This window comes from Pogona vitticeps, chromosome 2, assembly GCF_051106095.1.
Source record: "Pogona vitticeps strain Pit_001003342236 chromosome 2, PviZW2.1, whole genome shotgun sequence".
NCBI classification, from domain to species: domain Eukaryota; kingdom Metazoa; phylum Chordata; class Lepidosauria; order Squamata; family Agamidae; genus Pogona; species Pogona vitticeps.
Genome location: NC_135784.1, coordinates 286,198,077 through 286,225,159, shown reverse-complemented (window position 1 = coordinate 286,225,159; position 27,083 = coordinate 286,198,077). Strand labels below are relative to the sequence as shown.

At 43.4% G+C, this 27,083-nt stretch overlaps 1 protein-coding gene across 1 annotated transcript; it reads right to left on the bottom strand.

Annotated features, from left to right (window-relative positions):
• Positions 1 to 10,865: 10,865 nt before the first annotated feature.
• LOC144586343 (uncharacterized) lies at positions 10,866 to 24,794 on the bottom strand. The gene is made up of 6 exons (XM_078384430.1): positions 24,651 to 24,794; positions 16,300 to 16,353; positions 15,934 to 15,987; positions 14,381 to 14,473; positions 13,052 to 13,093; positions 10,866 to 10,998 (listed from the first exon to the last, which is right to left on the bottom strand). The coding sequence occupies exons 1-6, from the start codon at positions 24,713 to 24,715 to the stop codon at positions 10,959 to 10,961; spliced, it is 348 nt and encodes a 115-aa protein (XP_078240556.1). The 5' UTR covers positions 24,716 to 24,794; the 3' UTR covers positions 10,866 to 10,958.
• Positions 24,795 to 27,083: the final 2,289 nt, after the last annotated feature.

Here is a 27,083-nt window from a genome sequence, read left to right as displayed (position 1 = left end):
CATTGGGGAGATGATCGACCCCTGCGGGACCCCACAATTGAGGCACCATGGGGCCGAAACATTCTCCCCAAGCTGTACTCTCGGGATGGTCCTCCAGGAAGGAACGGAGCCAGGCAAGTGCCAGGCCACTGATTCCCAACTTGGAGAGCCTCCCCTGGAGGATACTGTGGTCTACAGTATCAAAGGCCGCTGAAATATCGAGGAGGACCAACAAGGACATATTGCCCCCATCAGACTCCCTCAACAGGTCATCCATCAGTGCGACCATTGCCGTCTCTGTACCATAGCGTGGCCTGAAGCCCAACTGAAACAGGTCCAGTGCGTTGGTTTCGTCCAAGAGCACCTGGAGCTGATCTGGCACCACCCTCTCAACCACTTTGCTAAGGAAAGAAACATTGGTGACTGGCCTATAATTTCCAATGTCGTCCGCCGCCAAATTTTTTCTTCCTAATGGGCCTAATGAGTCTCCTTGAAGAGACCCATTAATTATTTCAATGGCCCATTCAGTTGTTACAGGCCTGGCTGCTTTGATTAGCCAGGCCGGGCAAGGGTCGAGAGAAGAGGTGGTGGCCCGACAGTGATGAAGCGTCTTGTCCACCAAATCTGGTGTCACAGGCTGAAAGGAGTCAAGAATTACTGGGCAAGGCGGAGCGCTGGACATCTCTGCTCAATCCATTGTAATGAAATGAAAAAGAAGGGATTTTGATACTGCCAAAAATGTTTCCGAAAGACATTGAGAAAGAGCGAGAGAACTGTTTCTGCTTGAGTTGAAAAAACAGTGAGAAGGAAACCTCTCCCACTACAAGACAAACACTGGGCATTACTAAAGTTTTCATCCCTTCATATAAGCTGGTTGCTTCAGGTTTTTGCTGTTTTTTCATTTCTTTGTGTATGAGATCTCTATTTTATCAGTATAATGTTAAAATGACTGGTATATGGCTGTAAAATTCTTCACACTAATACTGATTTCACTTCTCCAAATGTTGGCATCTGTGTAGCCAAAACTGATTGTGCTAGCTGGGGCTTTCAAAGAATTCTAATTTCCCAAAGTGACACAAGCATGGAGGTGAAAATATTTCTTTTATCCAAAGCATCTTAAATTTTCAATTTTTATTGGCCAAAACCCTATTAGGATTTTATCCTGTAGTAAATGAAATCACATTAGCTGTAGTGGCAAATTGCTGCTAATTAGCATGATGCCAGTAATATGCCTCATAATGTGACTGGCACATGACTAGACCACCATGACTTGTGGGATTTCAGTTACTCTGGAGAAAAATCCCCTTAGTTTCTGACAATTTCTTTAAAAAGGCCTTTTGAAAGTTTAGTGTATACTCTTGTTTTTAGTCTGTGCCAGCCACCCTGAAAGCAATATGTTGTAGGATGGCATAGAAACACCATAAGGATGTTGAAGACATTTGGAATTTGATTTTTTTTTTTTCATTCTTGGTGCAGAGAAAAGCATGGAGAGATCTGCCCACTCTTACCCCCTTACTGAGAAAAAGAATAAAAATCTGTCTGGATGCTTCTTCATTAAAGGAAATAACTTATTCATGGTCTCTGTGAATGCGCACTATAGGGTTAATCTGTGCTTGTGTAGAGGTTTCTGGAATATTCTAGAGTTTTATCACATGTACACGTGTTCTGCGTGCCCTGATGATTCCCTCAGTTCCTTTTTGCTGCTGCTGAGGTTTCATCTCTTGAGCTCTCCATTCGCCTTGCTTTCGATTCTTACTAAAAACAAAAATACAGAAGGAAAATAGACTTTCGAGCTGTTTCTCGCTCTCCTGACTGCCTTACCTTCCTTCCACAGGGCAATTTAACGGTGCACCTCATGCCCTAAAAAGACCCCCCCCCCCAATTAGGATGGAATATATTCCTGTATTTTTTTTGTCTGGAAGAATTGCACCAACCTTCTTCCTGTCAGGTCTGTAGAAATCTTACCAAACAGGCCCTCTAATAGCGCCTCAGATCCTTCCTCTGGGAATGTTCCCTTTGACCATTACCACCTTCAATGGAACCAGTTTCGGTTCCCCAAGCTAGCACAGTTTCTACAGATATGCCTTCTACTTCTCCGATACTGAAATTAATACTTTTGAAGCCTAATTTGACTTCAAAATCTTGAGACCTCGGGATCGATGTCGAAATCGACATTGAAACCAACCTTGGCCTCTGACCATTCTAAGTCTATGTACTAAGGAAGAAAAACACATCTACAGACTCTCCCTCTACCAGGCTTCCTTCTTTGCAGTCTGTGCCCAACAAAACTGTCTTCTCTTCCCATTCAAGACTAGCCAACTGTGTATCTTGATTCACCTGCGGATGATGACTCCATTCCTCCATCATCTGGACAGCCACCACCTCTACTTGCACAGTCGCTAGACTGGCCTAACACTTTTGCTGATGTTACAGCAATTCCTCTATCAGCACACTCGAGCCCCAAATCTGTGGGTTGCACTGTCTCCATTTTTGGGTCTGATTCAGCCTCTTCTTTGGTTGATCCATTGCCACCATGCAAACGATCTTGAAAGATTCACTATACACCTGAAACTTGGTGATCCGATGCCAAACATTCACAACCTCTGATACCACTGGTGTTGATGTTATCACAGGACACTCACGCTCGATACCAGTACCCAAAGCGAGTCACTTGTCTGAGCCACCAACATATTATAAACCCCCACCGAATCATCACTGATCCAATCGATACTGGCAGCCTGATACCAGTTTCTACACCAACCCCAAGCATGCTCAGTATATGTACTATTATCTTTCTGACTCTTCCGAGTTCCCATCTCCACCTCAGTATCATCCTCCATCCCAAGCATATTATCAGTCTTCTTCAAATGAATTGCTGCCTCCCCTGGTACTGAAACCAATCAAACCTGCTCATAAGTGACCTGCTGAACCTTATACATCGCAACCAGCTATGATACCGCAGCGATCTTGACCATCAACATTGCTCCAATCACAGGTTGCAGAACCAACTACACTTTCTCATGTACGCTCTTCTTCTCTCCAAGTCACTGCCACCTACACAGGACCATCACCAGCTCCACTTGATACCACTCGCTCTCGACAACCGAAAAGGCTACCCACTCAGTCCATCCCTCTGAAACATCATGGTACCAGCAAGTGTAGACGTTATCCTACTTCACCTCCACAGGACGACCTGCCTCATACATCTGGATCTTCATACCATACATATCGCACCTGCTCAACTCACCAACTCTCTGATGCTAACACTTCAGACTCTTCGCCTGCACATGAGTGTTTGCCTAATCTACCTACACCAGATTCACATGTAGCCGATACCAATCCACCATCTCCATCTGAGGACTTTTCTTACAACTCATTCTCCACATAGCAAAGGTGATGGACCTTGATATCCAACAGCCAGTACCAACAGAATCAGACAAGGTTTATGAGTTTATCTTTTCTCTCCTCAAGCTCATTAAACAATCAGTCTAAACCGTCCTCATTACCACAAATGTCCAGACCTATTGAGAATTTATACAAGACACATGGAGACGATACCAACTTTCTCTCCAAACATCCACCTTCTAATTCAGCCATAGTTGATGGTACACAAAATTGATGGTACACATAATCACTCTAATGCTACTCCTAATAACCGAGAAGGTAGAAAAATTGACATTATTGGTAGAAGAGCCTATTCTTTAGCTTCCTTCACCCTTCAAGTTGCCAACTATCTAGCTGCTATGGGAGCATACCATTGCCATCTCTGGAACAAGGCTCTACCAGCACTCCAGTCCACACCCAACAAATACAAGGCCTGTGGCCTTGCTTTCCACCAAGAGGCCATGGCCTTAGCCCGTCTTACCATTTGATGGCGAGGGCCTCTTCGATGACAAGATCGATGAAATTCTTGACAACCTGTAAAAGATGAGGAAGACCGCCCACTCTTAAAATACGCAATCATATTACAGGCCCCAGCACTACCAATGGTATTGCTCTTTCCCCTATCAACAGTACAGACAACCTGTGGATAGGCAAAGATACTTACCACCATCTTCTTCATCTTTCCAACCTCATCATAACAACCAATGACAGTGCCCCTGACAGTCTTTCAGGCAGCCTGATAAGAAACCAAAGCAGAATCTTTGACTTTCCCACCGCCCAGATCTACCCACCTCCAATTTGACCCCAAAAATTTAGAATGTTGACCCTCGACACTATTATCCCTCTACTTTCACTGGAAGACTGGTTTGTTGTAATCAATCTACAGGACTCCTACTTCACCATTTCAATCCATCCATCTCATCAAAAGTTTATCAGATTCCAATTCAACAATTTCACCTATCAGTTTTGCTTCCTACCATTCGGACTTTCAATGGCACCGAGGACTTTCATGAAGTGCATGGCACCAGTCGCAGCGTATCTCCGCCTTTGGGGTAGAAACACCTACCCATACATTGATGACTGGCTGATATTCACGAAATCGCACCACAATGCCATGAGAGCAACAACCATCATGCTCGACACGCTTCAAGGTCTCAGCCTCAAAGTAAACCATGCAAAATCTCATCTGGAACTGTTGCAAACAATCACCTATGTCGGAGTCCTTCTGGACTCTGTGCAAGCCAGGGCATTCATCCCACTGGAATGAATCATAAAACTAAGGAGAGCAATTCATCCCTTTCAGCCTCGAGTTCTTGTTCCAGCTCATCATGTTCAACATCTCCTCGGGCTCATGGCATCTATGACATTGGTGATACAACACGCCCGACTCAAACTAAGGTCACTCTAATCGTGGTACCTCTCGCTGTTTGACCCGGTGATGGACCACCAGTCTATGACTTTGCCAGTAACACCAGAGTTAGCCACTCAATTCACCTGGTGGACTTCCATGTTGAAAGTCAATTCAAAGTCTTCCAATCGACAGTGCAGGTCACCTGTCCGGCTAGGGAGCACATTGTCTCCATCACAAAATACATGGATTATGGACAAAAAGCAAGAGAGGTTACTCCATATCAATCATCTAGAGCTCTTAACAATCATCAGAGCTTTCCATGCCTTTCTCCCTATCATCGAAGGTCGAGTAGTACAACTGGAAATGGACAATACAACTGCCCTATACTATGTGAACAAACAGGGAGGCACACACTCTATCCCTCCTATACCTAGCCATCGACCTGTGGGAATGGTGCTATCAACACCACATCTTCCCTATTGCAGTACACATCTCTAAGGACAACAATTATATAGCAGATCATCTGAGTCGAAAGACATCCAGAACCCACAAGTGGTCTCTCAAGGATATCATTTTACATCAACTTTGTCAATGTTGGGGAATGCCTGCCATCAATGCCTGCCATGACGATGATAATTCAGTTCCCTGAAATTGCTATACAGCGAAATCGTCATCATGTGAAAACAGTTTCTGCATTGGAATGCATTGAAAACCGGTTAATGCGTTTCAATGGGGAAAATACCTTGTCGTCCAGCGAAGATCCTCCATAGGGCAGCCATTTTGCGCCGATCAGCTGTTTTTAATTGCTGTCTTCTGAAGCATGGGTCCGGAAAACAGCTGGAAACCATTTTGCAAAGCTGACAATCAGCTGTAAAGATTGTCGTCTTGCGAATAAACGGACCAAATCGTCGTGAAGTGGAATTCCCCCATTGAAATGCCTGTTTTACGAATCGCTATAGCGGTCGCAAAATGTCATTGGCTGGTTTTGTCATTTAGTAGTGTCTTTGTCATGCGGGGCACCACTGCATTTGCATCACATATGAACATCAAGTGCAACATTTACTGTTCTCAAGCCGGAGCAGACAAGAACTCTTATCGGGGACGCTTTCATGATGGATTCGAATGGGAATTTGCTATAACTCTTCCCACTGATACCACTTATTTAGCAGACAGTCAGCCATCTCCATCACTTCCAATTGAACGTGATCCTCATAGCTCCCTGGTGGCTGAGACAGCCTTGGTTCACTTACCTCCAGTCAATGTCGATGGAAACGTTTCGGCTCCCTCTGGCTCCCGACCTTCTGACATTGAACGAAGGGATCATCTAGACATTCCATCCCTGAACCTCATTCCACTTTAAAGGTTTATATATCAGGCATCGTTGCCCATCAACGTGATAACTCCAGCTCAGCAAAACTTTTATCTCACATCAGGTTAAGAAATTTAAGGGACTCAACAACATTCGTCCTCCATGCCCGCATATCATTCCCTAATGGTCACTGCAAGTCATTCTCAATGCGCTTGTGCGCCCACCATTTGAACCGATAGTCTCTTCAAACTTCAAATTGCTTTCTTTGAAAACATCCTTTCTGGTGGCTATAACATCTGCTAAAAGAGCTAGTGAGCTTGCTGCCCTCCGCTCTGATCCACCTTTTATCCAATTTTATCCAGATAAAGTGACTTTATTTTTTGATGTCTCCTTACCTAAGATTGTGTCAGAATTTCATCTTAATAAGCCAATCATATTACCATAGTTCTTTCAATCACCATCATCTCCTCTAGAGCACATGCTCCATATGCTCAACGCAAGACAGTCTCTGGCATTCTATATTGACAGAACTAAGACTTTCAGAAAAACGAACAGACTTATGCTTCCATGGTCCTCACAAGGGAGGTCCAGCTTCATCACAATCCATTTCCAGATGGATAGTCCAAATTATTTCTCTGGCTTATGAATTATCAGGCAAACCACCTCCTGATAAACTGAATGCACATTCCACTAGAGCGCTGTCAACATCTACTGCCTTCCAGCGTGGAATTGAGATTCCTAACATCTGTCATGCTGCAACGTGGTCTACCCCATCGACCTTTGTCAAGCACTACCGATTAGATGTGAGAGCATGCAATGATGCTGGATTTGGCAGAGCTGTGTTGGCATCCTTCCTACCATGACATCCCACCATCTGGTAAGTGAAGCTTGCTAGTTACCCATTTGTGTGAATTCACAGAGGCCACAAAGAAGAAAAAGAGGTTACCTACCTGTAACCATAGTTCTTCTAGTGGTCCTCTGTGAATTCACACATCCCACCCATCCTCCCCTCTGTCCGTCACGAGTTAATTTTAATTATTCTTCTGACCGGTGGACAAATTTTAGGAACTGAGAGGAATTGTGGGTGGGTGGAGCATGTGCTGAACAGGGGAACATCCCACTAAATTGTTACTTTTAGCTCTAGAATCTTCCGGGACGTTCAGCACAGGCGCAGAACCCATTTGTGTGAATTCACAGAGGACCGCTAGAAGAACTATGGTTACAGATAGGTAACCTTTTTTTCTCTCTGCCTCCTGTCCATTCACCACAATGCTGAAAACATGGAAGTGTAAGATCCCTTCTGAAACACAAGCCCTACAGGACAGATCCTAGTCCAGTATTCTGTTTCTATGAAGTAGAACTAGTTACCTCTGAAAAACCCACCAGTGGGGCATGAATGCAACTCTGCCCTGCACTGTTGAGTTCCCAGCAGGTGACATATGCACCTAGGCATGCTACTTTTGATACTGGGGGAGTATATAACCATCTTAACTAGACTATCTTCAGGGAATGGTATACAGCCATCCTAATGAGTACAGACTGTTCGTCCTGAGCTCCCAGAGGTTTGCATGGGAAATGCTATTGTTGTTTAGTTGTTAAGTCATGTTGAACTCTTGAACCCCATGGACCAGAGCACGTCAGGCACTCCTATCTTCCACTGGGTCCCGGAGTTTGGTCAAATTCATGTTGGTAGCTTCAGTGACACTGAAGGGAAATGTTATAAGGTGTGACAAAGAGGCTCAGAAGTCAAATGCCATTTTCAGGCACCTTTAAGATTAACGAGTTATTATTTTTCATAAGCTTTTGTGTGTAAGCACAGATCTTCAGATGAAAAAATGAAAAATAAAAACTCGTTAATCTTAAAGGTGCTACAAGACTACTCAGTTAGACTCAGAAACTTTAATGTGTGGGTGAATGTGTTTTGTTTGGTTTTGAAACAGTGCTGAAAAATGGCGATGAAGGTGTCATTCAGCACCGTTGAAACTTTGCATAGGCTTGCCAGTTCTATGTTTCAACTGTGTCTTCGTAATATGATTCGTGTATAATTCTCCAATTATGAGCTTAAATATTTTTGGTGTTGAATCACAATTGGTGATTTCCAATCCATCTTTGTTTCTTGGAAATCACCAATTGTGATTCAACACCAAAAACCTTCCATTCTTCCAATTCCACCCTGACAAGGTTACTCTTTATCCAAATGTCTCCTTTCTCCTGAAGTTCAGAGGTGTGCTTTGCCATTGAGTTTCAGTGGTGGTGGTGTTGCAACCTATGGCAGATGTGGGAGGGGTTTAGGCCCAGATCTATTGGTCAGAGTTTAGAAATTGTGTGTTGGTGTGTGATGGTTTTCAGATTAAGCTAAACTGCTGAGCTCAAATAATTGCTTCCGTTTGCAGTATGTTGTATTCATAAATAGTGGTTTTAACAGAGTGTGTTGGTTGATCCGGTGGCAACCTTCAGGTGCCCCTATGAAAGTAGTTCTGAGAGGGTAGGAGGAGGTACAGGGACTAGACATACTGGGTAGGCAGAAATTCAGTAAAGTAGCTTGCCTAGTCCTTCTGGATGTTGACTCAAGTCAAAACAGCTCTGTCACGTCACACCTGCCTCTTAGAGGCTTTCACATTTCTTCTCAGACTGCCTCTCGTTGGATTGTTGCAACTATAAAGTTGGCATACCAACTTGCCCAAAAGCCTCTGCCTGTCGGCATTAAGGCACACTCTACGAGGGCTGCTACTAGCACAGCCCCTTCTACATTTGCTACTCATTACCACCTGGGCTAAGACAGATGCCACGTTTGGCAGGGCTGTGCTCTCTTCTGTCCTTCCGTGACGTCCCTCCTCTGGAAAGTCAGCTTGTTAATCACCTTATAGTGTGCATTCACAGAGACCACAAAGAAGAAAGAGAGGTTACTTACCTGTAGCTCTGGTTCTTCGAGTGGTCATCTGTGAATTCACACTTCCCGCCTATCCTCCCCTGGTCCGTCATGATGCAGCGGTGGGCTGTTTTTAGGATGGGCGAACCACGTGTACTAAGGGAGTGGTCCTAGCAAATGTGTGATAAAGCTCTAGAATATTCCGGAAACCTCTGTGCAAGTGCAGATTAAACCCTTTAATGTGAATTCACAAATGACCACTTGAAGAACCTGAGTTACAGGTAAGTAACCTCTTTTTTTGGAGTATGAGATGGCTCCAAAGCCTGGGCACACATATATACCTGTTCCTCAGTGGCAGCAGGGCTCACTGCCTGAGCACTAAGATGTTTGTGTTTTGTGTTTGCACAGCACTGGCACACCAAGAAGCTGGGAGGGATCATGGAGACGAAAACTAGGGAGAGCATGCATTTGGGCCCATTGTGCCATTTGGAGCACGGCAGTGAGTGGACCACCAGCACTGCAGCTCATGAACCTTTCTTGTTGCAGAAGCTCAGCCAGCTGTAAGACAAACTTGTTTTTTGGGTGTGGGGAAAGGTGAAGAGCGAATTCCCAGTGATGGTGTAGAGCCTGGAACAATACCATGTGTCGTGTACATTGTTGATTAGGTCACACAGGACAAGAGCAACAATAGAAATGTGAGCAACTGCTGCAGTAGTGCTGTGCAAGCACATTTCATTATGTGCGTATTCACCCAAAAATGTTCTCGCCCTGCTCCAGGCCCAGTTCTTATCTGACTAGCCCCTGTGACATCACCAGAGAGCCCCTTCTCACGTGACATCTGAGGGTGTGGAATGCTACTGACCTGGTCATGTGACCTCTTGAACTTCTTGGCATTTGGTTCCACCAACAATGGTATCCTTCTAGAACAAGTCAGTTTCTCCAACCTGGTGCCCTCAAGATGTGTTACATTATAATAGACTCAACTCAAAGTGCTGTTTCTGGTGGGCTTTTTTTTGGGGGGGGGTGTATATGTGTGAGAGAGAATGTCTGAAATCTTATTTCCTTCCACATATACCTATCCAAACAGCAAGGTTTCTTTTTGGAGGCCCTGCATTGATTGACTTTGCCGAGAAAAGAAACATATGTAGTTGGCAAACAAGAAGTCTACCTAAGGGGTGCCCCCCCTTCCCAGAGAGCCTTGCCGGTGCCACATATATTGCCCTTAGATGCCAAGTGAAAATTTTATATTCTCCCACAGTTTTTAAGATCCACCATCTTTACATTCTGAATTACAAATATCATGTATAAACACACCACAAAAGCGGGTTTATTGTTTTCCTTGATGATCATTCTCATGCTAAAATGTGTTGTTTTGCCACCATGTGGGAGTTTGGTACTAGGTTTTAATATTTTATGTTTGAGAGTCACTTAGAAAAACTGTTTGTCAACCTGTATGACTGCATAGCTCAGTGAGTTAGTTACCTGGCTGTAGAGCCAGAACTTCAGAGTTCAGTTCCCCACTGTGCTTCCCAGCAGAAGAGCCAACCTATGTAGCTTTGGGCAAGCTGTACAGTTCCAGAATGTCTCCTGAAGAAAGGAAGGGCAGACCACTTCTGAGGACCATAGAAGAAAACCCTGGAAACGGTCATCATAAATCGGACTCAACTTGGCAGCACATAAATCGCACAAATAAACCGAATGACTCAGGCACTAAATACTGATTCCTGATATCATAGTGTAATTTGAAGCTAAGGATCTTTTGTGACTTTGAGAGCCTTGTGAGGATACAAAGCATATTCTAATTCTTTTAAATACATGCAAAGCGCTTTGGTCTCTCTAAAGCAATGACCATTCGTCATGCTTGCTAGAGCTTTCAGGAATTCGAGAATATTTAGGATCTCAAGTTTGGGAACTACTGCTGTAAAGTCCTGTATAATTACTGATTAATCAGGTTTGGATGGAAACAAGAGGGGTAGTTCTCACAAGCATGTGTTTAATAATATTTTGAGAACTCTTGTGTTGTTCTCTAAATAATATACAGTACTATTGACATACAAAAAAGGTAATCAATCCTCTTCTTCTTCTTCTTCTTCACCTTCTGAACTTCTGCAGACATAACATAAAGAAAATTATATTAAAAATGCACCCCTTAAACTGGATTTCCTTCCAATGAGTCTGGCAAATTGTTCTTCCGTGCCTACCATTACCAGTGTTTGAAAATAATTTATTTAAAATAATTTATTATTCTTATTCACAGGTTTTTGTCAGTAATTAATTAAAAATTCATTGGCAGAAATCCTGTTCCAATGTTACACAAAGCCTTATGTTTTGGAAGCAAATAAATTAAGAAATCTCTGTAGACATTAGCTGTTGGCAAGCAATTCTATAATGCTTTTGGATATTTCTTAAGATACAGCAATTTCCTTCCAAATATTGTGCAACAGGCTTTCAGACTGATGATTATTGTTCACATTAGATGTATTACTGTCATTTTCAGCAGTTCTACTTGATATTTAAACAATTAGGGCTGAAATCCTGTTGTTTTGCTATGCCCAGGTATCTCAAAGTTGTGCAAGTGGTTGCAAAATTTGTGCCATGATGACAGTGACATCTAGTGAACAATTCCAAAGGCACAGCTGCACAACCAGTTGTGCAACAATTTGTCCAATAAGGCATGCAGTGTGGACACTCTGGAGAATCATATAAATGAAAATTATTTCCATAATGATCACTTGGGGATCCATGTGCTTGGGCCCCTTGTGCCATTTGGAGAAAGGTGTGGCCAGTGCTGGTGTTGTAACTTGTGAGCCTTGTTGGAGAATCTTTGCCCTCAGAGCATGCCAAAAAAAAAGAGAGAGAGTCCCCGTAAGTCACCAGTAAGCTTTCCACACGCCCCAGGAAAAGCATACAGTCCAGCCAAACTCCACTGGTGCGGCAGGCAAGGCAGTGCAGGATCTGAGCTTTAGCAGCGACGGCAAGGGCTGCTATTGGTATTGGGCACATTTTGCCAGCTGAAGGCCTGCTGGGGAAAGGAAATCTCTGGCTCGGAGTTGCCTTGTTACCTGATTGCCAGACCTTCACCCCAGTTCTGGGCCCCTTTACTTGGATTGCCTCATACCCCTTTCGACAATGAGCTGACCCCAAAGCCGTTCTGCCTAACCCTTCCTTGTCCTTTCTTTGTGTTGTCACGAGGGCCTCCTCCCCAGGATGGGTCAGGAAATGGGAAGCGGCTGAACTCACAACCCTAAACCCAAGAGAACTCAGTGGGGGACACTGCCAACACAATGGTGGGTCAGGGCAGGCAGCTTAGGAGACCCCTGTCTCCTATGGTGTCACCATGTCTTTGTCTAGCAGGACCCTTCAATCTCTTCACAGCTGCATGATGTCTAAGAATGGAATGTCTGTTACCCTTCTTTCTCCTTCACAGATATTAAGTGTGGAGAGCCTTCTCGGTAAAAGGAGGTGGCAACCTTACATGGCAGAGAGGGACAGTAATTCATGAAGTATGGTACACACAGGGAAAAGAAATCTGCACCAGAAACAAGAATATACTGCGAAAGACCAATTATTTTTCTGCTCCATTTGCTGTGAAATGTTTGATATTTCAGCACTAGAAAGACAAAAGCTTTCTTCGCTAATAGAACGAGGGACCAAATCCCTATTGGACCACTTGTCAAGCAAAAATTCAGCACAAAGAGATTACAACCACAGTGAAGCAAATATGTACCTGGTGCCCTCCAAATGTAGCTACATGACAACTGCAGTTCCCATCATCTCCAGTGGCTATGCTGGCAATAATGGGAGTTGCAGTTCAAGGCATCGGGAAGGGACCAGCTTAGGGGAAATAATAACATGGCCCTGGTTCCTGAATTAAATGATAAAAATGCATGTAATACTACAAAGAGTTAATTCCCTCTGCTTTCTCTCAAATAATTTGACCTTTAACACATCCACTGCTTTCCCTTCTCCCTTCCTCCTGTTTTCTTTGATTTCTTTTCTAGTAATAAATAACTCAATTTGGTTTTGTCACCTAAAGATATGAGTAAAAAAAATTGCTTTGTAACATTAGCTGTCTACCTCAGAACATAAATTTCCAATTCATTCTAGCCCAGCAGCTTGGAAAGGAAGAAACAACCCAGGTTTAGATATTGTGACTTACGGTTTCTTTGAAGTCCCTTCGCTTCCCTCATCACCCGAAGCCCTGAGGAAAAACAGTGAATAGCAGATGTTGAGAAGAATTTGCGCCACCACAGCTGCCGAGTCTCGCTGGCTCACTCCTGAGCACCAGAATAGGTGCTTCTGTACCTCTCCTTCTCCACTTCTTCTCCCGTCTCTAGCATTCAACTCTATCCCTGAAGCCCTTTCCCTCCTTCACGCCTGATTCTTTCGCTTCCACCCCTAAATTTCTGCCACAGGGCGATTACTGTGAGTCAAACTCCAGCAAGAAGCAGCTCTTTCCTCCGGTGATATAATCCCAATCAGAAACTGTTATTAACACTGGTCGCTGGATAAGAGGCAGTCTTGCCTCAAACCAGGTGTACACAAGCTCTAGGACTCCCCAGGGGCCTCACTGCATGCAATGAAACAAAACCGAATGTGGCTGGACACCTCTTCCTGGTTTTATAAATGCACTTTCAGGGAGGGGAAAAAACAAGGAGTAGGACCTTGGTTTGAAAGAGAACTCCTGTTCTTGGACCAAAAAGAGGCAGAAGGGCTGCCTGAGGCCTGTGGGCTGCATGTGGCCTACCCCGTTCCTCCTAAGCAACTGGAAGTTGCGTAAAGGCAAGTACGTGGAATTCCATACAGGCAACTGAGTGAGCAAGCAGAGGAAGGAAGCCCCATTTTCATGCCCAGCACAGAAGTGTCAGCCTCTGTTGGCCTCAAGAAGGGTTGTGCTTGTTTGACCACGGTCAGTCCCTATCGTTCAGCAGAATACCACCTTTGTGGTGGCTTTGCCACTTCTTTTCTCCCTGTGCTTTGTAGAGAGTATTAAAGCTTGAGGGCAAAATAAGAGTATTTTTTCTCCAAGCTCTGAGGAACAGAACTTTTTTAATGAAGTAAAAGAGCTTATAGCACCTTAAAGACTTAACAAGCTCTATTTGGAATAAGTTTTTTTTTGGGGGGGGCTGCACCCCCCCTTACCAGACAAGTAGTTCATGAAAGCTTATGTCAATTAAAACTTGCTAGTCTTCAAGGTGCTGTAATAATCTTTATTTTTATTGCAACAGTTACCACTTTGAGAAAACTTTTCTGTCTGTACAGACTGAGCTTTTCTGTCTATACAGACTGAGCAAGGGGATGAACGTGTGGCAGAGTTAATTATCATAAATGTAATGTAATTCAAATAAGTGAGGGTGTTTTTTTTTTTGTTTAATTTATCATGGATCTGACAGGCTTACTCCACACAGAAAGCTGCCTTACAGACCAGTTGTTAAGGTCAGTTGAAAGAGAAGGGGGATACAGCCCCTGTTTTATTACAGTTACTTACTCCATCTTTGGACTTGAGGCTTCGCCTGTGTCCTCTTCAGTGGAGGTTGGTTCAGCTGGTTCAGGAGGGGGGGGTGGCGGCGGCGGCGGAGCCCTGACAGAGTGAGAAACAGGCTTTCAGGAGAGTGGCCCTACTGGGCAAGCTAGCTGACTGGTTTGCAGTCTTGCTAAACGCTGAAATCTGCTCAGACCAACAGTGCCCTGACACTGCAGCTTTCAAAAATCAAGTTTGGACTTCAGATCCAGTGACCGTGATGACTGGGGGAATCTGGAAGGAGGAGCCTCATGGCGCAGTGGTTAAACTGCTGTAATGCATCCAGTACTGTGCTCCCGACCCACGTTTTCAATCCCAGGTAGCTGGCTCAAGGTTGACTCAGCCTTTCATCCTTCCAAGGTTGGTAAAATGAGTACCCACTCATTTGTAGCCTGCATAGTTAACTTGTAAATTGCTCAGAGAGTACTTTAAGCACTATGGAATGGTATATAAGCAACACACTTTGCTTTTTAGTCCAAAGAGGAACTTAATTTTTCCCAACTTGGTGTAAACAAATAATGCTGACTTTGTGTGCCCAAACAAGCCCTTAGTCACCCCAAGTGGCACACTCTTCCCAAGAATTACCAGGAGGCTTGACCCATATGAGATAATTTCGCTTCATGTCTGGCCCATGTTCTACATGTATTTGCAAAGTCACTGGCCTTTGGGTGACGTAGGTGTATTTTGTAGGTTGGCTCAGGCTTGTTGCACCCTCCTCCCCAGCCTTATTAATCTGTAACTATGTTGGCAAAAATCACTGAGGGGGCAGCCTGCTTGGAATAAGTTTTACAAAAATAAAGCCTTGCTTTTTAAGATCAGGACTTCCAGAATCTCCAGGCCACCGTGGGTCTTAGCAGTTGTATAATAGTGACAGACTCCAAAAGGAGGCAGGGTAGTTGGGAGGAAATGTTTTGTTTACTGAGACCCTTAGATCACCTGCCTTGGCATATGTATGAGGGTATTTGCTTGCACAAATGGGAGTTGCTAGGAGGCGGAGCCAGAGAAACTAGAAGAGGGGGTGATGAAGATAAGAGCAGTTAGTCAGAGATAGTCAGGAGAGAGTCTGAAGTGAGACGTCAGGAGTTAAGGGAGGCAGTTGAGAGTGTGGAACTTTCTCAGCATTGCTATTGATTGATTGATTGATTGATTGATTGATTGATTGATTGATTGATTGATTTGATTTTTACCCCACCCCTCTAGACAATGTCTACTCAGGGCAGCTTACAATTAAAACACATCAATTTATACTGTACATATATAAAATCATAAAGATTTACAATATTTACAATTATAATTACAACTACAATTACAATTTGAGCAATGGATTACCAACCAAGACATAGCCAAGATGGCATACCATAAGGGAAAAAGAAAAAGAAGGAGCTAGGGATAGAGATAACTTAATTGACTGGAGGGAAGGCCTGTTTAAATAGCCAAGCTACTCTCACCTATTACTCCAAATGCCTAGTGGCAAGGGGATAAGTAGTAGCCCAGATTTAGGTAACCCTGCAGTTACTCACAGTTTCTTTGAACTGGCCTTTTTCACAAGAGGCTCTTCAGGTGGACGAGCCTCTCTGTCAGAATCAGGAAAAAAAGAGAGAGAGAATTAACCAAAGTTTACAGCATGTAAAAGCTGTTCTCACCCATTCCCTTGTGCAGTCATGATGCCCAAAGTTGTCTTCAGCAACTGTTTCAATGTTGCTTCTTCATCATCATTTTTAAAATTATTATTCTTATTTATGTGAATTCTATTTGTTGCCCACTGATCTACTGTTTCCCCTTGCAGATTGTTTTGAATGGCATCAGGCTGCTAATCTGTGCCACAAAGGAGAAAACTGAAAGGCATAATTTATAGCTCAGGTTTTGCATCTCTTGGGAGTACTTACATTTTTACGGAACTGCGCTTTTCCACAGGAGGCGGCTCGGAGACTACTGGTGGTCTGAAAACCAGAAAAGACCAGAAGTTTCATGGAATTTGCTATACAAGGATCAGGTCTCAGGTGTTTTATGGCTTGGCACCATTTATCTAATATTGATCAAACTCTTACTTATTGTTTATGCTTATTATAAATAACCCACAATATTTTGGCTGATATTGCATAATGACATTGTCAACTTTTTGTGCAATTTTTAAAATGCAGTACTTCATAAATGTAGTTTTACATGACTTGGTTCATGGTTCAAATTTTCTTAGCAGTTTAAGGAGGTTTGTCCTCACAGTTTGTAATTAATACAAACTGATCTTAAAGTCTGCCTGGGCTTTAAGATCACCAAGAGAGGACTTTCTTTAAGTCCCACCATTCTCACAGGTGTGCTTGGTAGGCACAGAGGAGAGGGCCTTCTCTGTTGCTGCTCCCAAACTCTGGAACTCCCTCCCACAGGAAGCTAGGCTAGCCCCATCTTTGTTGTCCTTCCGCACGCAGGCAAAGACCTTTCTCTTTAGGCAGGCTTTCTCTTAATAACTTGTGGTCTGAGAGGGATTTTTAAATGGATTGTTGTACTCTGTTGTTTTTTTATGTGTTTTCCCCCATTTTTTTCTTTTATTATAACACAAACAAACATACAAGACAGACAAAAACATATATACGGGGAGGTAATTTCCATATATCCACCTAGTACAGAATTCTGAATACATAAACCATATTACCTTACTAATATATTTAGACCATTATTAAGCTCAAAACGTTACTTCCTAACTTTATAATGATTAACATACATACATTATCTAAAATATGAACTTAGACCTATATTGATCTTACATTCAAACAATTCTATTGTTATATTTAACATGAGATATTCTAGTTTAAGATTTTTATATGCTTATCTATTACCCATAAATGTGAAAATCAACAATTACTAACACTATAATATAGTATAATTGTATCCCAGCATCCTTATTATATCCAATTAAATGTCAAAATAGTGGTGCTTACAAATCAACAAAAATCGGTATTTTAAAAAGAAAAAGGTTATCTATATATAAAATTTTAACTACATAGTCATACTATGATTCATATATTACTTAGTGTTTTTATATCTCTATCTTGTCATCAATAACTTCTAACAATTATATTCAACATGAATATTCTAATTTAAAAGTTATATGCACTTATCAACCATTTGAATCGTTCACTGTGAGCCTGGCCAACGGACAAAAATTAAAAGTTGCTGCAGAATGGACAGTCTTTATACCAGGTTTGGGACAGAAACTTGAAAATGTGCTTTATGTTCCACAGCTGGACTGTAATATTCTAAGTGTATCTGCATTAGACAAGCAAGGCTATGCAGTAATATTTGAAAATGCAGAATGTAAGATTAAGAAAGGAAACTATGTGCAAGGGCAAAACAAGAGAATAATTTCTATGTATTGAATTGTAAAACACAAAGTGATACACATACAATTGGGAGGAACACACCACAACATGACCAGTGTGCACATTTGTTACACAGAAGACTGGGTAATGTGAATTTTAGAACACTTCAGAAAATGCAAACAATGTCAAAAGGTGTTAAATTAAAGGAGTGTGGAATTGGAACCAATGTCTTCATGCAGTGCTAAAAAAATGAATTACAGGAACAGTCTGGCTGATCCATGTCTATATATAAAAGAATATGGAAATGAACTGAATATATTGCTGGCATATATGGATGACATATGTTTTTTGACAAAAGATCAGAGCCAGATAAACTTATTTGAAAAGCATCTGAAAAAAAGAATTTAAATTGAAAAATTTGGGTCCAATACAAGATTATTATTTTTTTATTAAGACAAAAGATGAAATTGAGCAGATGTTGGAGTGATACAATTTGCAAGACTGTAAAAGTGTACAAACCGCTATGGTTATAGATTTTCAAAAGTCTGATGGAATAAGCAAAGAGTTCGAAAATCAAGAAATTTATCAATCTGCAATTGGCAGTTTAATGTATTTAGCGAATTGGACTAGTCTGGCTGATCCATGTCTATATAAAAAAGAATATGGAAATGAACTGACCAGACATTGCAGCAGCAGTGAACATACTGAGCAGACATGTGTCTAAGTCAACTGTGAAACACTGGCAAGGTGTAAAAAGAGTATTTAGATACAGTACTTAAAAGAAACAAGTGACAAATGTTTATTCATAAAGCCTTCAAAAATTGTATTTAATGGCTTAGTGATTGGGCGAATGATGAAAGTGACAGGAAGTCAATGTCTGGATTTGTAGTGATGTTTGCAAACACACTAGTAGGGTGGAAATCTAGGAAACAAAGTTCAGTTGCTACTTCAACAGCAGAAGCTGAATTTGCTGCTTTATCAGAGCTATGTTCTGAAGTAGTCTGGTATAAGCAAATGATTAAAGATTTAAAGATTGAAACACGTAATGCAATAAAGGTATTGGAAGACAACACAACTTGCATACAAATGGCTGTAACAGAAAAAAATAAGAAATAGGAACAAACATGTAGACATTAAGTATCACAATGTGAGAGAAGCCATAAAAGAAAAGCTGATAGAATTACAGTATTGCAAAACAGAGAAAACTGCTGCTGACATTATGACAAAACCTTTGAATGCACAGAGACATGATGAAATAACCAAGGAATTGGGTATGATTTCTGTTCAGGCGTAAATTAGGAGGGGTGTCAGAATATTGAAAATTTACAGGCCTGGACAGAAGAGAAGCATTGATGAGCTGCCATGATATCCAGGTGTGTAAAATGCTGAGTCACAGTGACTCTGGAGAGATGGTGCCTGGATGATGCAACACTTGCTCTGATTGGGCAAGGGCAGATACTCAAGTGTATATATATGAAATGTACAGAGAACATGTACCACCCTTCACTTTGATGATTCCATGCTGTCGTGCTGCCGCTTTGTATATTTGTATATGCTGTAAATACACGTGTCGTGCTGGAGGAAGCTGAACGTGTCTGCGTAAGTTATTTTGCCATCAGGACCTGAAAACACTAACTCTGCTGGATCTTTGTGGGTTCGCGGTAACAAAGTAACTTTCCAAATTTTGTTATATTTCTCAGCCCCATGTATAGACCAGGGATCCCAAATTGCTTATAGCATTATAAACCTAGAATTAATTTCTTGCATCCTTTTTACCAATTTTGAAGTGCCATCTATAACATCTCTTTAAGCCATTTTCTCTCTGATTTACTAAATTTATCTCTCTATCAATCCTGCTCTGACTTTGAGGCCAATCAGTATCTAGTCTGTAATCAACATTTTGTTGCCCTTCCAGCTTCGCCTTCCCACTTCCCTGCTTTGAGTGTTCTCCCATCAAATTAATGTCTATTTTTGGAGTAATTTTCTCCTTTATATGCATCCCTTGTTCCTCCACCTGACCCTCCCTCTCACCAGACAAATTCATTATTCTGGCCTCCTTTTGGGGGTTTTTACCCTCCTTCACAACAACAGATAAAGCCACTGTCTCTGGTGCTGCCTCTGCTTCGATAGGCTGGTCTGGTTTCTTCAGATCCTCTTCTTTTCCGTTCCATCCTGAGAGCAACGCCTTAATTTCAGAAATCTGGGCTGTCATGTAATTAACAATGTTCATTTGGAGCTCCTGTAGAGCGTTCTTAATGTAGTGCTCCATTGTTGAGTTGGGTAGCATACTCTCTGATTCCTGGATATGACTCTCACGTACAGAAAGGCATTCTGTCGCAGAGAAAAAAGTTCTTCTGTTTTCTCCCCAAAGCCCATCAAATCGGCTTGTTTATTCTTTCCTCCAACCAAGAGCTGTAAAATAATTAAGTAATAAAAGTCAATTGCTCAGTACAGCTCATAATTTATTATTGCTATCCCAGGCTCCAACTTTCACCACACAGCTCCAACTGTAGATCCAGCCATGATGAAAATTCGTTTAATTTATAATCCACCTCTTGCAGCGCAGTTCAAGATCGCTTACGTTTCTCAGCCTTCTTAGAATTCTAATTTTGTATTGTAAAAGTTATTCCATCTGTCAGAGTACAGGGGATGAGAAAGAAGAAGTCTCTGTATCCGTGTCTTTATCTTTTTACAGAAAAATATAAAGAAAAAGTATTAACAACAGCGGACCGATAGCTGGTCGAGAGCATTCCCTCCGCCGCTTCGGCCTGTTTCCTTTTTCCTTTCCTTTTTTTCTTTCTTCTTTTTTTATTTTGTTTTCCTTACCTTTGAATTGCTCTCCCTCACTCGGTAAATACTCTGTTGGTCTGGAAGCCAGCTGTTGATTTTGTGGTGGAGTGGTAAACGGGAGGAGAAGCTGTTTGGTGTGGCTGGCGTGGCAAGACAAGGTTTCCAAAGTTCGCTTGGAGTCCGAGAGCCTGGAGTTCCCCTGGAGCCTGGGTCGTGAGGCTTGAAGGAACCCCGCGTTTCTGGGTCTGGAAGAGCCGACCCTGCAAGGCTTCACAAGGCTTGGTGAGCCGGCACTGGGAGGTTCAAAAGACGTGATCCAGCGCAGCGAGGCTTGGAAGAACTCGTTGGCTCAGAAACCGTGCCAGGGAAAAATTGAAACTCGCCTGAAAGACTGCAAAGGCTTGCTGAAAAGCTCAGAGGAGTCACTCATGAAGCTTGGTGAGCTGTTGCCGGGGGGGGGGGGACTGAGAAGTGCCGAAGTGGTCGCTGGAGTCGGGAGCCTCCTCGTGAGTCTCTACTAGGAGCTGGACCCAGGAGACTTGTTGCAGAGTCCCGTTCGGAGCTGAGAGCTCTCATTATGGGGTTTTGCTAACTACCATACTCAGCGAGGGCTCTTCTCCTGTCCTCCCCCCACAAAGAATTATAATGGGAGTGTTATTTTGTCTATCAGTTCACTCCCTATTTCCATCTCTCCTTCTAATACTGGATCACGCTCCGCTCTTGAGTCAGTGTTTTACTTATAATCTCTGCTCCCACAAACTTATAAAAGTTAAATTTAATACCAACAACCTTCTGGGAAGAACAAGAAAAAGACCTACAGCCAGGGTGCAATGGATCAGGACCAATGGTGTGGGGGGGGGGAGGAATTGTGGGTTTACTTTTTATAGTTTATATTTATATTTTATTTTATTTACGGATTTAATCTTTTATAGTGTTTATTTATATTGTTTTATTTTATTTTTATCTTATGTTCTATTACTTTGTTTTGTTATATTCATTTTATTTATTTACTTTATTGCTTTCTTTTTACTCACTCTTTACTCACTCTTATTGTAACAGGCTGTCACATTCCCGGGAGTTACAACAGCAGAGTCCAATAAGCCAGTCCTATGTCAGGAATTCAGGGAATGCAGAGCCGATATCCAAATACCAAAGCCAACTCACACAACGTAGTCCAGGGTCAGAGTTCAAAGCCAAAAGGCACAACGTAGTCCAGGGAACAAGGTTCAAAGTTGTCAGGAGCATGGATGTAAGCCAGAAGCTTCACTTGTTGCTTCCACTGATTTTCAGCCGTCTGAGAGCTGTTTATATAGTAAAAACAGCCCTTGAACTGCTGGAAGCCTTTTCATCCTGTAAGAACTCAGGGCTAGTTGATCGGATGTTTCTGCAGGCAGCCTTCAAACGATCCTCTGACCTTTTTGTCATAAGTCTTCCCCAAAGCCTGGCCCTCAGCCTGTCTGCTGGGGGAGGAGAATCTGGAGGCGATTCAGGTGTTTGTATTTCTGATTGCTCAGCATTCTCCTCAGCTACAGTTAACCAGGTTCCAGATCTTCGGCTGCACTCATGACAGTGTGTGTGAGCAGAGCCGAAGAGCTGAGAGGCAGCAACCAGCTAAGGGGCGGGTGGAGGTGGGGCATTTTATTAATAATAAAATTTAGGCTTCAGGCTGGGGCCTGTTCACAGGGTGGCAGGCGCTCTCTCTGGCTTGAGCTTGGGCTCGGGCGGGCATGGTGTTACGGAATGCGTTCCTTGGGAGCCTGCCGAAAGGTAAGCCAATCCTCTCTGCCTTTCTTTGTGCCTCGCTGGTGCAGATGGTGCTGGCGGCAGCTCCTCCCTCCCTGTCCACTCTTCTCTCACTACCCCTCCATTCTCCCCTCCTGCCTTCCTCAACCTCCCCTCCCCCGGTCTCCCTTGGGGGCTGGCAGTGTTGTGTTCTGCTTTCTCAGCCAGAGTCTCCTCCTCGCCTCCTCCGCTGCTCTCGACGAGCCGCCACGCAGGGAATGGGTCAGGTGGCTCCTCAGACAATGGCCCTTCATGGAGAGGCATCTTGGTTCCCTCCTCAGCTGTGCTGAGGGAGCCAGAGGGGGAGATGGCGGGGGAGGGGGTCAGGCAGCAGCGAGTTGAGGGGTGCTGTGCTGTGCCGGGCTAAGGGATAGTGCGCCCTTCCACTGCAGCAGCCGTGTCCTCACTGACGGCAGGAAATGCCAAGCCTTTGGCTCTCGCGGTTTAGGCATTACATAGATGTGTGTGTGCGGGAAGCGGGAAGGTAAAAAATGAATGAGCGGTTCTGTTGCCTATGCAGCCCCTCCCTCCTTTGCTTGCTTTGGGCCACCAGGGCCCCTGAATGGCTTTCGCGAGGGATCTCTCTCCCCCCCCACTTACACACACCCTCCTTCCACAACTGCTAATGGAGCCTTGCCTTGCAGCGCTGTAAGTCTTGGCCTTACCTGGCATTTTGTTCTCATTAGCTGCTGCCTCTCAGCTGGCTACCGCCTTTCAGCTGTTCGACCCAGCAAAGCAAGCGAAGGAGGGAAGGCTGCATAGGCAACAGAACCGCTCATTCATTCATTCATTTGCTGAGGGGTATGTCACAGAGCCCTGTGGTGGGGGGCTGAGGGGAGGGCTGGCTATGCAAAAGGATGACACAGCCCCCTCCCCCTCCCCCTTTGGGTAGGGCCAAGACAGGGCACTGCAAGGCAAGGCTCCATTAGCAGTCACTGAAGGAGGGTGTGTGTAAGTGGGGAGAGGAGAGAAATCCCTCCTGAAAGCCAATCGGGAGCCCTCATGGCCCAAATAACCTAGCAAAGCAAGCGAAGAAGGGAGGGCTGCATAGGCAACAGAACTGCTCATTCATTCATCTGTTTTTACCTTCCCCCCCACAAACACACACGCCACACGCATGCATCTATACAATGCCTAAACTGCGAGAGCCAATGGATTGGCATTTCCTGCTGCCAGCAAGGACATGGCTGCTGCAGCAGAAGGGGCACCATCCCTTAGCCCGGCACAGCATGGCACCCCTTGCCTCGCTGCCACTCAACCCCCTCCCTCGCCGTCTCTGGCTCCCTCAGCGTAGCTGAGGAGGGAAGCAAGACGCCCCACCACAGAGGGCCATTGCCCGAGGAGCCACCTGACCCATTCCCCACGTGGTGGTTCATTGAGAGCAGCAGAGGAGGAGACTCCGGCTGAGAAAGCAGAACACAACACCGTCAGCCTCCAAGGGAGACTGGAGGCGGGGAGGTTGAGGAAGGCAGGAGGGGAGAGTGGAGGGGGCGAGCGAAAGAAGGAGCAGACAGGAAGGGAGGCGCCGCTGCCATCAGCGCCTCGCAAGATGAAAATTTTTGCAAGACAACACGTCTTGCGAGTCGCCAAAAAACTCGCAAAATGGTTTTGTCTTCTCAGTTTTTCATTGTGTGAGGCATTCGTCTTGCGAGGTACCACTGTAATATGTGTTTAATTCTTTTTAAATACTTGTATATTTACTGTTTAAGCTTTTAAACATTGCCTTTTTAATGATGTAAGCAGCCTTGGGTTCTTTTTAAGGAGAAAGGCAGGACATAAACAAACAAACTAATAAATATTACAAAAACTGTTCAGGCAGCACATACAATAAAAAAATCAGGTCCTACCACTAGTAAAATCAAATCGTGTCAAAGGAGTACATTATGTAAAGGAACCAGTTTGCCATATTATTACAAATGCATATAATCCATGAGGCTACTGGTAGCCCAGGGGGAGAACAATGAAGGATGAGCATTGCTGAAGCTCCATCTCTTGATTAAATTAGCCCTATTTGTTAGGCAAGATTCTATGCTTTTTTTGAACAACACAGCAGTTAAAAATTCAGAAAGGGAAGCAATCTCCCTTTCTGAATTTTACATGCATCTCCAAGCTGAGAAAACTGCTTCTGGTGAATTTGTGTCACTTACAGTAAGAGCTTTGGCAAAAAGGTGACAATCCAAACCATAATCACTACAGGTTTTGTCTAGCTTCTGCGGCTTCATGTAGGAAGCTTCTACACCTTTTCCAGAAGTTGCGTGAAACCACAAGAGCTGGAAATGTGTAGGAAATCAAGCAAGCAAGGCCTGCTGTGTAGCAAGCAGAGATCTCAAAACAGCCCTTTGCATTTATACCTTGCACTGGCCCAGTTGACTATATCATCTTGTGAATAGTCTTCATCATGTAACTTATCAACCATGCTCTTTCTCTTTGTTGTATCCAGAGGGTGATACAGTTCTTTGAGCCACAGAGCATTATCAACCGAAGAACCTCTAGAACTCTGCAGAGAAGAATGTGAGAATGAGTCACAAACAAAACAACAGTTTCAGAATTGGGGTTGTAAAAATGCCACTGCTTTTCCCCAAGTTATGCTTTCACAGTGTGTTGGACTACCATTCCCATCAATGCTGTGTCCAAGCAGGCTGAGGAAGATGGGAACTACAAGAGAACACTTTGGAAAAGCCTGGTTGAGGCAGTCAAAAGCCAATTTCAATTCATTGGTTCTTCAGACTCCAGAACAGGGCTGGACAACTTACCTCTCAGCCTTCCACATATTGCTTACTTAAATTCCTATCTGCCCTAACTAAAGAGGTTGAATATGAAAGCAACTGTTTGACAAAATCTGGACTTTGTCCAGACCCATTCTAGAGATGTAGCTCTTCACCTCTGCCCCCCCCCCAGATGTTTTGAATTGCAGCTTCCAGAGTCCATAAGCACTGGTCATGCTGGCTGGAGTTTCTGTGAATACAGAAGGATCCCCATATCAGTGAGGGATCCATTCCACAATTTATCACAAATGCCTGAAACCACAGAGAATAGCAAACCCTGTATACAACATACAAGGAGGTGGGAGAAAGGCCACAGGGCCCACCCCTTTGTATGTTGTATAGAGGGCTGCAGTAAACAATGGATAACAGAAATTCTGGATACCAGTCCTACAGATATGGGGGTCCCACTGAAACTTCAAGACTGGTCTTTAACTATAGAGGCTATCATTGGGACAGGGAGAAAATGTAGGTCAAGTGCCACTTAAGTCTGTAATAATGCATGACTGTACTCTGTCCCATCAAAGTGAAGGGGAGGTGGCCTTAGGTAAAGGTAAAGGTTCCCCTTGACAATTTTTGTCCAGTCGTGTTCGACTCTAGGGGGTGGTGCTCATCCCCGTTTCCAAGCCATAGAGCCAGCGTTTTGTCCGAAGACAATCTTCCGTGGTCACATGGCCAGTGCGACTTAAGGAGACATTATCAGCTGCTCCACTTAGGGAAGTAATGTGACAAGCACAACATCTATCGGTTTCCTGGCCTTGATACTGGAAGGTCCAGCTCTCACTGGCAATGTCTGCTGCATCATTCTCATGGGATCTTTGCAAACAACATATGCTCTTGCTAAACACTTTGTACTTGTCAAGACTGATGGATGCACTGTGTGTAACTACATGTAGAAAGAGCTCAGAAAAGTTACTTTTTATAGCTTAACAACTAGAATTCCTCAGGCAGCATTCAGTTGTTGGCTAGGGAATTTTGGAGGCTTTGATAATGCTTCTTCTTCTTGGCCTATTTGTGGGACAATCAGGCTGTCACAAGGCCACTTAGCGTGTCTGTAAGAACAAATGGGAATGTGGGACCTCGTCTTTTAGATCAAACAGCAGGACTGGATGATGAATCCACCACCGCTTTTACACTTATGGTACAACCTACCTGCCTTTCTGATGTACTTTTCTTTCTTCTGCCCAGAAAAGATCTTGAAGAGAGAGAATTTAAACATGAGAATTTTTTAAAGGTTTGAATGAAAGCTTCACTCAATGGTGTACAAATGTTTTAGGACCAGAAATATTACAGATTTCAGGGGTGGGATATATATGTATTTTCATATTTTAACTCTCAGGGCAACAATTTCTTTGACTCTTGGGTTCTTGGACTTATGTCTGATAAAGTTACTTTTACTTAGAAGGTAATTATAATTGCCATGAGCCTCAAGGCTTATCTGCATTCTTGTTGTTCAAATTGATCAGAGCCACTTGGTTCTCTGGATGTAACATCATTGTATATTTAATGTGCAAGTTCCAGAAGCCACTTGCTCCTGCACATGGAAACAAACATTTGCAATATCACTCCACAGCTTGGCAAATTCCTCTTAAGGATGAATAGAATGCTATGTGGAAGCCATTGAGAACTGAGCAATGGGTTTGGATCCTTGACTACATTTAGCTCTGCAGACCTGTATCCTCTGCCTGGCATCCAAATCTTCATCCACATCTGGAGAAGAAGAGCCTTAACAACCAATAACGGGCAGCTTAAGCATCACCACTTTATGGGAGAGAGATGGATTTGGGTACACAGTGTTGCGATAGAGTTTGCAACATGTATATTTGTAGGTTTGGTTGGCAAGAACTGGGTTGGCAAAATGAAGGTAAGAGATCTTTGCAACACAACAGGGAGTCGATTAACATAGCAGGTGACCAAGGCAGTGCACAACTGAAGAAAAGGAAGATTAACAAAAATGTCTTGTGGTCAAATTTGACAATACAGTTAGCATGTAATTAGAAGCAAATTCCTGGAAAAGATGCT

Coding starts and splice junctions, on each gene's coding strand:
- LOC144586343 (XM_078384430.1), bottom strand. CDS start 24,715: ATGGTTGATAAGTTACATGATGAAGACTATTCACAAGATGATATAGTC. Junction 15,988..16,299: donor AAGCGCAGTTCCGTAAAAAT/GTAAGTACTCCC, acceptor TGATTCTGACAG/AGAGGCTCGTCCACCTGAAG. Junction 13,094..14,380: donor GCCTCAAGTCCAAAGATGGA/GTAAGTAACTGT, acceptor GTTTTTCCTCAG/GGCTTCGGGTGATGAGGGAA.